This window comes from Aethina tumida, chromosome 2 (assembly GCF_024364675.1).
Source record: "Aethina tumida isolate Nest 87 chromosome 2, icAetTumi1.1, whole genome shotgun sequence".
NCBI lineage: Eukaryota > Metazoa > Arthropoda > Insecta > Coleoptera > Nitidulidae > Aethina > Aethina tumida.
This window is the reverse complement of record NC_065436.1, coordinates 2,147,960-2,159,034: the sequence shown is the minus strand read 5'-3', so window position 1 is coordinate 2,159,034 and position 11,075 is coordinate 2,147,960. Positions and strand designations below refer to the sequence as shown.

The window sequence follows — 11,075 nt, the reverse complement described above, 5'->3', positions numbered from 1 at the left end:
AATTGGAGTTTTGTGTAACGTTTGTTTTTCGAATGAATATTTATGGATTGGCGTTTCACCTTGCCGGAGGCGTTGCACAAGTTCGGCTTGTTCGTGCGGAAAATGCGTTTTCAATAAAGGAATCACGAGATCAAAGGACTGAATTCTAATAACTCATACATTTATAATGGGAGTTTTCGTTGTTACTGTTTCTCTTTATGCATTTCCTTGCGGTCAGTGATTTTACAAACAAATGTTTTCGATGGTTTTACGTTTATAATTTTTATCTACAAATTGTCCTTTGTTGTGAAAAGTTGAAAAATGTTATGGTGGTTATTTCACAGAATGAAGTACCAATTTATTTCAGTATTGTTAGTAAAAAATGGTATTAGAAGCTCTTTCAGTAGATTGTTGAAATGTTGTTATTGAAGCTAATCCAATTTCTCTAAAATTTGACATTTTAGTATTAAAAAATCTGATTATTGGTGGAAAATACTTGAAGTGAAACAATTCATACATTTAAACAAAGAATCTTGCAGTTACTTATTATTTTTACCTTTAAATTATCATCAGTCATTGTCTATAAAGTATTTTTAATTTTATATTTAAACTAACTATTTCAGGAGGTAGTGGGAGTAACGTTGTGGTAGCTAATTCAAAAAGTAAGAGGCTGGTTCATTGCTGTATACATTTATGAAAGAATCCTTGAAGTTATCACTTCTTTTTATCTTTAAATTATCATCACTCTTTATCTACACAGTAAATTGAACACTATTTTACATTTACAAAGGAGTTCATTTTGTCTTTAAACTGACTCTTCTAGAGTGAGTGGAAGTGATGATGTGGTAGCTAACTGAAGAAGCAAGGAACTGATTTATTCCAATAAAATCTACAATTTGGATATGAACAAATCTGATTATTGGTGGAAGATGTTTGAAGTAGAACAATTCATACATTTATAAAAGGAATCCTTGAAGTTATTACTTCTTTTTATCTTTAAATTATCACCACTCTTTGCCTACACAGTATTTTGAACAGTTTTACATTTACAAGAGAGTTCCTTTTATCTTTAAACTGTCTCTTCTAGAAGTGAGTGGAAGTGATGATGTGGTAGCTAATTGAAAAAGCAAGGAACTGATTTATTCCAGTAAAATCTGCAATTTGGATACGAACAAATCTGATTATTGGTGGAAGATGTTTGAAGTAGAACAATTCATACATTTATAAAAGGAATCCTTGAAGTTATTACTTATTTTTATCTTCAAATTATCATCAGTCTTGGTCCACACAGTATTTTGAATGGTTTTATATTTACATTTGATTTTTTTTTCTTTCTTGAAATTATATCTTCCAGAAACTAATGGAAGTAATGTTGTAGTAGCTAATGTAAAGAACAAAGGGATAGATAGAGCTAGAACTGATATGTAAAGCCATTTAAATATGAACAAAATATGATTTTGGAATAAGAGGTACATTTTATCTTTTCCTCCCCTTTTAATAGACATTGAAAGAAATGTTAAAGAAATTAATGCAAAGAGTAATGAACTGAATGTATTCCCATGAAATAAGTACAAAACATGATGTTTGCAGAACCAATATCCTCCCATAATAATTAAAACAAAGAACATTCAACCCCGAAGACACAGGGAACAATTGACGGGTTCGTTCACCAAGTGGCGCCTATGGCGGTGCATCCCACACGAGATTAACTATTGATTAAAAATCGTTGTAGTGCGAATAATCGTCTATCGTTCGCTGCGAGATTGTGTTTCACGCCAAACTGACAGGTGGACTGTTCCCCGTCACCCTCGCACCCCCACGTACCCGTCGACGCTTTTATCGCTCTCGCCATTGTCATGTCTTTATGTTTTTCTCGAAAAGAGGGTTGATGTGCCATTAATGAAGGTAATATAATCAGTATAATGGATGTACGATGGAAGGGGCTTAATGGCCGTCCTGATGCTCCGATGTTCGTTCGCTCAGTTTTCTAGATGAATGGCTTTATTTAACGTGAAAAAAATTGACGCCTCGTTAATTAATGTAAATAATGCTCCTTATTAATAGAACACCAAAACATGGCTCGGATGAAATTTACCGTAAATACGACAACATCCAAAAATATCCCCATCATCTTCTTTCAGTTTTCTGTTTCAGCAGCAACTCGAACGGAACTAACTGATGAATCAGTTGAGTATCAATCAACCACAGATGTTTGCCCCAACAATCCAAATAAGATTTCGGTGCAGCCAATTATAATAACGGTTGAATTCCATCTGCAGCCTAATCAATAATCAATACACTTAGTGTCCATTAAATCCGGCCGGCCTAATGGGATAATAGCCGACAAATAAATTTGAACTGTTCTAATTATGCACGTTCACGCACGATAAATATTCGGGGAATGGATGGGATCGTTCAAAAAAATTTTCGGGCACGTGTGCACCTAATTCGGGGATTTACCGGAGCTCCAAACATATTTATCCTTGAATTTATTTGGAAAAATGACAGTCTGCCTCACAAATTTAGTCCCTAATGACAGACTACAGTTTATAAACCTTTGAATATTACTGCAACTAAATTATACCACCCTAAAACTTGGCAACAAACGAGGTAAATTTCTGGAGCAGGCGAAACTTCACTACACGGTGTTTATTAATACCTCGCTTTTATGTCAGGACCCAAAATTTAATTCAAACGGTTCATCAGACTGCGTTGTGTAATCAGGAAGGTTCAGGACGTGGCTCAGATTCAACAATTTCCTTAAAAGCGTCACCACTTACGTTCCAAAAATATGCACACACAGGAAGGGCAAAAAAGAAATTTGTTTCCACCTAATAAATTCCGAAAGTTTTTAATAAACCCCACACAACGGTCCGGAGTGGCAATAGTGCGGTGTATTAATGCCCCAGACTTTAGAGTGCTTTTACGTAACATAACTGTTGGATCATTAAATTCGGCTTCGCCGCCTGACAAATTTTCACGTTTTCCAAATCTTCCGAAGGTGTTTACTTCGTTTAATTACACAAGCCTTTAAAACTTGTCGTTGCCAGTTAATTGCTGTGTTGGATGAAATAAAGGACGAAGGAGATTGGATTAATAGGGAAGCAGTTGATCCCCAAGCAGCGGGGTGGCAAAGGGGAAGTCGCAGGTTGACGTAGATTGTTGTGTAAACAACAAAAATGGCCGGGATGGAGGTTTCTATTGCAAACAAAGTTTAATTGATGTATTGGAACTTCTTCCAAGATCACATTTTATTCATATTTAAATGATTTTACAGATATATCCTTTCTTCTTGAATTAGCTACCACAACATTACTTCCACTAGCTTCTAGAAGAGACAGTTTAAAGATAAAATGAACCCTCTTGTAAATGTAAAACTGTTCAAAATACTGTGTAGGTAAGGAGTGGTGATAATTTAAAGATAAAAAGAAGTAACAACTTCAAGAATTCTTTTTATAAAAGTATGAATTGTTCTACTTCAAACATCTTCCACCAATAATCAGATTTGTTCATATCCAAATTGTAGATTTTACTGGAATGAATCAGTTCCTTGCTTTTTCAATTAGCTACTACATCATCACTTCCACTCACTTCTGGAAGAGACAGTTTAAATATAAAAGGAACTCTCTTGTAAATGTAAAACTGTTCAAAATACTGTATAGGTAAAGAGTGGTGATAATTGAAAGATAAAAAGATGTAATAACTTCAAGGATTCTTTTTATAAAAGTATGAATTGTTCTACTTCAAACATCTTCCACCAATAATCAGATTTGTTCATATCCAAATTGTAGATTTTACTGGAATGAATCAGTTCCTTGCTTCTTCAATTAGCTACCACATCATCAATTCCACTCACTTCTAGAAGAGACAGTTTAAAGATAAAAGGAACTCTCTTGTAAATGTAAAACTGTTCAAAATACTGTATAGATAAAGAGTGGTGATAATTTAAAGACAAAAGGAAGTAATAACTTCAAGGATTCTTTTTATAAATGTATGAATTGTTCTACTTCAAATATCTTCCACCAATAATAATCACATTTCTTCAATACTAAATGTCAAATTTTAGAGAAATTATTCATTTCTTTACTCTTTGTATTAGCTTCTAAAACAACATTTCCACAATCTACTGAAAGAGCTTCTAATAACACCATTTTTTCCTGAAATTACTGAATTATTGAACCAATGGTATTGGTGATGTTCAAACTAAGAAACAATAAGGGAATATTGAGAGTAAAATTTAAATCCTCCCTAAAATTGGATTATACATCAAATAAACTCTTCAAAAGAGTGCTACTTCAGTACCACCTCCTAATTTTATGAGCATTCTGTTCACATTCTTCTCCAATGGAACTCAAAACTCTAAAACTAGCATTTCCATTTTAAATTTAATCACAAATAATTAGAAAACGAGTGATGTAATAATATATCCTTAAGTTACATACATTTGGATCTCTACACAAGGTACTTTTGATTCCTGAATAATCTTACAGTACAGATGATGTGGTTCCAAATGAGGAAAGTTAAAGGAATTGAAGCTTTGTATCAGACTGATTAAATCTGAAATAGTTAATAGCCTTTTGAGGGAGTTTAAACACAATTAGGAACAACTGAATAAATGTGGCTTATCTAAAATATGTGTAATTATAATATTTCGTTTTAATTTAGTTATTTATTCAGCTCATAATTCTCCTATGAATAATACATTAGAACGTAATTGCATTAGTAAAATTAGCATTGTGACGTGATCATCCGTATCAGATACACCACATCCCATCCAGTTTTTCTAATCATGAAAAATTCATACGCCCAATTAGCACAATGTAAAGATTGGCCGATCCACGTGGAACGGAAGCAGCCATACGTGCCCCAGTTTAACGGCCAAATAGTTATTACCACCGTTCCACATTAAAGCGTTATTGCACATTAAATGCAAATTTTCCACGGTCGTTTCTAATGCCTTCGGAACCGTAAAACAATACACGGCTTCATTTCCTCCGAATCCTCAACTCCTTCCAGTCGTGCATTCAATTATTCATGCGTCGTTTTTTTTGCTGTGGATTCTATGCTGACTGGATAATTTGAGGGCACGAAAGGAAGTGTTGGTTTAAGATGAACCAAGATGGTTCTTTGTTGTTCAAAGTTAACAAAGGGTAGCAATTTGGCGATAATGGACATCAAAACTTTCACGTGGAGTCTCGTGACAAGCAAACATTAAACAAAATTAGTTTGGAACTGGATAAATCACTTGACGATGATGATCAGCTTCAAACCTACCTCTCTCACTTATTATTGTATCAGATTGTTGTCAGTTGGAAATTGTAAAGCTGGTCTGCCAATTAATTAAATGCACCAGCCTAAATCATATTGAAACACAAAGACAAGAGACGGCACAACCGCAGAGCCGATAATCCAACGTGTGTAGGTCGTGGGTCACGGACCGATAGTACGCAAACGCATTAATTACGTGTATGCAGGATGACATTGGCGCAACCGCCAATGTCCGATCGGCTTTTACCAACCGGAAATTGCACCCCATCCAGCCTCCTGGACCTCTGAATTCAACATTATTTATTGCACAAGCTCACGTAGGGACACATTTATTATCGTTCATCAAAAACAAAGTCTAAAGGGTTTGCAGGAAAATAAAGTTACTCGTCATCAAATTAATCTTCCTCGGCCACGTCCGAGGCGAGTGTGTCGTCGGTTCGTGCAAAGTCGCCGGCTTGTCCGACTTCTTTGGGCTGGTCCAGTTTCTTCCTCAAGTCGCAGCTGTTGCTTCGCACCTTTTTGGAGCTAAGCTTCTTCAGTAACTTGGATACACGCTTGGTGGCGTACCTTATGAGTTTGGCGTAGGTGTCGTGCAGGAAGAACCTGGGGCCTTGCCTTAACAACAACAATACAACAACAAACTAATAATTTAATGATAGGTACTTACTCGAGACCTCTCAGGTCAATGGTTCTAGTTACGTGCAAAATAGTAACAAGAAGGAAGGAGCTGATGAGGATGCTAATTAAGGCCCTGGTGATGGGCCCGTGCAGCCAATCCATATTAACATAGTACTCGAATGGTGGCTCAGACAAAACAGTTTCCAAATTAATAGCTAGCCTGGGAAACACTCCCAACACCGTGTCTTCCAGGGGGTACCAAAATTGCACGAGCAGCTCCTCCATGGTGAACTTAGAAATCAGCAACTGCAGACGATGGTCTTATCAATGGAGTTACAAATAAATAAGCTAGGTCTCACCTCAATACAAAGCTGTAGACACCAATGCCTCTTCAGTGACTTAAGGTTGATGCCACAGTTCCAAATGAGGAAGAAGATGGTGAGCAGGAAGATGCAACAAGACGTGCACAACTCGTCCTCCAACTTGGTGAATATCATGGTACCGTAGTAGGTTAAAAGAAATGCCAGAGCTGTGGGAGCAAAATTACCCATACTTGAATTTTGAATTAAATTAGTAATGGAAGTGTCACGAATGACATGTTGTACCGAATAACAAATGACAACGTGGATGAAACAATCAATTTTATTTAGCATTGTTTAACAATGAATTCATTAAAATTGTACCATATCGTGGGCCAATATCGTTAGTTTTGGTTTGGTCCTTTTGTGGACCTTTATTCCTAACAATTTTATCACACTCCTCCTGACGTACTTCACCATTTTTCTGAAGGGGAACGAAACACCAAAGCTAAAACTCTAACATGATAACCAACTAAACTAATTAATTTTAAGGCACTAACTGTGAGGCGTCCAAGTCAATGACTTCAGTTACGTGCAAAACGGCCACCAAAAACATGGTACTAACAAAATATTGGGCCAAAAGGTGGGTTGTTGGGTCAAACAGGAGGTAAACGTCAGAGAATATTTCAAAAGGTGGTTCCTCTAGTGTTTTTTCAATGTTTAGACCTAGGGTGTGAAAAAATAGCTGCACACTATACTCCAAGGGAAGCCAAAACTCCAGCAGGAGGTACTCCAAAATGTATTTCGAAAACACCAACTAAAACCACTAAATAAATAAAAAAGCTAAGTGCTTTAATTTAATTTAATCTCACCTCCGCACAAAACTTTGACACTCGTTGCTTCCTCAGGCAAGTGGGGTACAATCCATAGTACCACAAGAAGCGGAAGACACCAAAGAGAAACACATAACAAGGGGCGAACGGTTCATTTTGAATACCATAAGGTGCCTCCTTGAATATCATGTGGCCTGAGTGGGTGAGCATGAATGAAACAGCAATAGGAATGAGACCCATTTTACAGTAAATTTTAATGGTACTGACACTGACAATTGTTTTGAATAACTGACAACAATTGTTGACTAAACTTGGTTTAGTTTGACTTGAACCTATTTTTGAAATTGTTCAAAATTTGTCCGACTTTGGACAAATAGCAACACTCATCAATTTGATTTGGTCTTCTTAAGGTTCTTTCGTGATGGGTGAGTTGACGTTTCGTGCCAATATAGCTCAGTAATTTGTACAAGGGCATTCTTATGAGTCTGGTGAATAAGTTGTTGAGGAAGATAATAATCCCGTACCTAAAATAAAGCTGTAAAGTAAAGATTTTAACCTTGGTACTGAGCTTACTCCAGAATTCTTAAGTCAATGATCCTGGTGATGTGCAAAATAACAAACAACAAGACAACACTGATGAAGTAGTTGCAAATGATCCCCAAAGTCGAATTATACGACCAATAAATGTCCACTAGTTCTTCAAATTGTGGCTCTTCCAATGCTATTTCAATGCCATCACCTAATTTGGTGAAGGCTCCGTTTATGTTCTTCTCCAAGGGAACCCAGAACTCCAGAAGTAGCAGCTCCATTATGAACTTGATCACCAGCAACTAAAAAACTGGTTGTCCATTAATAAAATAGTTAAAGTACCCAGAACTGACCTCCACAAAAAGTTCCATGGACTTCTGCTTCCTGAGCCACCTCGGGTAGATGCTGTGGTTCCAAACGAAGACGAAAACTGCGAACAGGAACACATCACAGGGCGCAAAAAGTCCGTTACTGCTCGTGTATGGGAACTGCTTGAACAACATGAAGCCGAAATACGTTAAAATAAATGCCAGAGCTGCAGAAATAGTTTGAGCCATTTTACTGCGAATTTTGATAAGTTGACATTAAGACTAATGACAGAAACTGCTGCCAAAAGTCAAAGTTTGACTTACGAATGGATGAAGGTCGTAAACAATCGACAGCAAGATGACATAACCTAACTTAACCTAAAATAAACATACAACAACAGACAACAAGTTGACCTAACCTAACCTAACATGACCTAACCTAACCTAATATGACCTAACCTTACCTAAGATGATAAATTATGAAAAGTAACCCAACATAACCTAAAATAAACATGTTTAGACGTAAAAAAATATACTTATTAAACAAATAAAGCATTATGTGAAGAAAAACTTAACCTCACTTTTGTCACTCGAGTTGATCTTGAATAAAACGGGCACGTTTCGTTGTAACGACGTGAAAATCTCAAGTTTAATGGCCTAATTGGTGAAATATTATGGCAACAACAAGTGATAAAGATGCCGTAGGAATTTTAATTAATTTGACACCGTAAAAGATATGCTTTAATCCCTTTAACAACGTGTTACTCTTACTTACTTCATTAAACAACAAAATCATTAAGTTTGAGTGAAATTTATTCCATCCACATTTACAAAAAGCCAATTTAAAATACCCCCCAGGAGTGAAAAAAAAACGGTGGGTGTATCAAATTTAGTAACCTAATTACACCGTCGACAAAAGAATATCAGCTTACGCAGATAAATATGTTCAAACGCTAATTACTGTGTATAATGCGATAGCTCGAAGCCGACAACGGCACCTTCCCCCCGTCAACGACTGGGGGGGTGTCCCGTTACGTTGCGCCGTTAATTGGAAGCATTAGTTGGATGATTGGGACGCGGGGGCGCCGCCGTCGACGCGTGCACATGTGTCAAAACCGGAATGCGACACGTGACGGGTGTGTTTTAAAGATTAACCCCGATTCGATGTGCAAACGTTTTGAACGTTGCCAAAGCGGGAATTTATGAGGAAAAATTGCTGGTCGGTCGCTTATTGCGGACGAATGTGTCACTGGGTGTTTATGGTGATGGTTAAATTATTGGTTGGGGGTGTAATGGTGGGGCTTTGAGTTATGGGCATTAATTTTCATGCCTTCCTGGGCAAGTTGCAACTGTCTAGCACGTAGTTTACTTTGTCATCTTGGCTGGAGCCTCCAATAGTAGCTTCCATCTTTGATTCATCATCTTCATTCGTTGGGTAGAAGAGAATCAAGCCTCTTACAACAACTAATTCTTGCTGATTCAACTGAGAATGTGCTAAATCTACTTGAAAGCCACTGTTCATCTTCTTCCAGTAGCTCCTGAAGGATAAAATGGGTATATCTTTGCCCACAAAAGATATTTTTATTTCTTCATTGATGCCTTCCATCAAAACTAACCATTAATTAGTCTTTATTTCAAAAACTAGACTTGATGGAGGAAATCTGAAGGCATTTTTGGAAGCAGCCCATGGTCATAAATTAGTTCTTTGCTTTCCAGCAGCAAACAAAGTTATTTATCATCAATCTGATTGTATTGTTCATTGAATCCTTGAACCAAAACCTTTTCTTAGATATCTTAGAAACTTTTGTTTGTTATTGTTTACCGGTGTGTGGTGGGTTGCATTTATTTTGCTCTCCACACAAATTGTGAAAGTATTGCAAAATGTATTACCCCGGACAATGTTCCTGAAAACAAACAAGACCAAAGCGTGCGTCAACATGACCGTGCATTGTATCAGCCAACACAATTGATGTATTTTCCATTCAATAACTTTAAACAATGTGATTTACTGCTAAAAACATTTAATTGTACACATTTAATAACATTTAATCCCAACATTAACAACTAAAGTATGTATATTAAAAATATTTATGGAAGTTAAATTCGAATCCGGACTTTTTAACGACGCCAACAAAGCTTGGCTTGTGCTTTTAGAATAACATAAATATATAATGAAGTTGGAGAAAAGTTCGAATATTACACATCTGAACATCTGTTTCAGCTGACATGCCCGAAACTTTTGTCCACAATTCACGGCATTAATATACTTGCCCGTTTCACTTCCGGCAATAAATTATAAAGTTAAGAAAATTTCAGTAATTTTATTTAAGTATTTATCCGGACTACTTGTTGATTAAAAACGACTTATGGTGTTGCTTTAATAAATTACTAAATTGAGGCCCGTTTAAATACGTCAATGAGGCATGTGTTGTTTAAAAGTCGAAAGTGTAATTAAATTTTGTGCTATTCACTTAATAATTCATTAGTAATGAGAACAAATCAAGACAGTTGACTTGATTAATAAAGTTTCAAAAGTGTCGACCAAATTAATTTAATATTGAAGCAATTTGTGTCGAGATGTATTGGGATAGGTTATCTTAAGTTAGGTTAGGTTAGGTTAAGACGATTGTATAAAAACAAAAAGTATTTTAATAATTCAATTAATTTATTTCGGGAGAATTATGATCAAGTTAAATTATGTGAGGTTAGATAAGTTAGGTTAGATTACATAAAGATTACTTACTCCATTTAAATTATGTGAGGTTAGATATGTTTGGTTAGATTAGGTATTATTTAGATTTAGTTAAAAATCATTATATGTTCAATTTGTCATTAATATTTTAAAATTGTTTCATTGATTCAAAAGGTAAGGTTAGGTTAAAGTAGGTTATGTTAGATTTGTTTAAAAATCATAACTTTGGGAGAAAATATTAAAATTTACGTTTTAATTTCAAATTTAAATTATAAATGAAAGAATTTCGATCAGATTATTTAAGATGGAATAAATAAATTAAAATTATTATATTAATTATAATTAATAATAATATATCTCAATTGGACATATTTATATAACATTATTTATATTATTAATTTTAGTCCAAAATAATAATTTTCAATTAAAATAACAAGAATTGGTCAAGTTAGATTAATATAGGTTATGTTGAAAATATTACTAATACATTTTGGGGATTTTTTCTTAAATTCATTCATTTTTCTAACTAATTTTCATTGATTCAATGAAT

General features: G+C 35.3%; 2 protein-coding genes across 7 annotated transcripts in view; one reads left to right on the top strand and one right to left on the bottom strand.

Annotated features, from left to right (window-relative positions):
* LOC109604968 (Down syndrome cell adhesion molecule-like protein Dscam2) overlaps nucleotides 1–11,075 on the top strand; it is a 174,304-nt gene that overhangs the window by 42,324 nt on the left and 120,905 nt on the right. The gene's annotated exons all lie outside the window — the stretch shown is intronic.
* On the bottom strand, nucleotides 5,561–8,124 carry LOC109606632 (uncharacterized). 3 transcript variants are annotated; one of them, XM_049962905.1, is made up of 5 exons: nucleotides 7,037–7,292; nucleotides 6,725–6,981; nucleotides 6,225–6,680; nucleotides 5,915–6,171; nucleotides 5,561–5,862 (listed from the first exon to the last, which is right to left on the bottom strand). In XM_049962905.1, exons 3-5 carry the CDS (start codon nucleotides 6,516–6,518, stop codon nucleotides 5,643–5,645), a joined length of 771 nt encoding a protein of 256 aa, XP_049818862.1. In that variant the 5' UTR covers nucleotides 6,519–6,680; nucleotides 6,725–6,981; nucleotides 7,037–7,292; the 3' UTR covers nucleotides 5,561–5,642. The 3 variants fall into 3 exon arrangements, 2 of the variants coding, with proteins under 2 accessions (XP_049818862.1, XP_019878726.2); XM_020023167.2 differs by having other exon boundaries at nucleotides 6,225–6,672; XR_007547225.1 differs by lacking the exons at nucleotides 5,561–5,862; nucleotides 5,915–6,171 and adding exons at nucleotides 7,571–7,827; nucleotides 7,879–8,124 and having other exon boundaries at nucleotides 6,490–6,672; nucleotides 7,037–7,521.

What these genes read in the sequence shown, in the direction of transcription:
- LOC109606632 (XM_049962905.1), bottom strand. Translation starts at nt 6,518, where the DNA reads ATGCTAAATAAAATTGATTGTTTCATCCACGTTGTCATTTGTTATTCG. An exon ending in GTCTACAGCTTTGTATTGAG is followed by an intron (nt 6,172 to 6,224) that starts GTGAGACCTAGC and finishes CATCGTCTGCAG; the next exon opens with TTGCTGATTTCTAAGTTCAC. An exon ending in ATTGACCTGAGAGGTCTCGA is followed by an intron (nt 5,863 to 5,914) that starts GTAAGTACCTAT and finishes GTTGTTGTTAAG; the next exon opens with GCAAGGCCCCAGGTTCTTCC.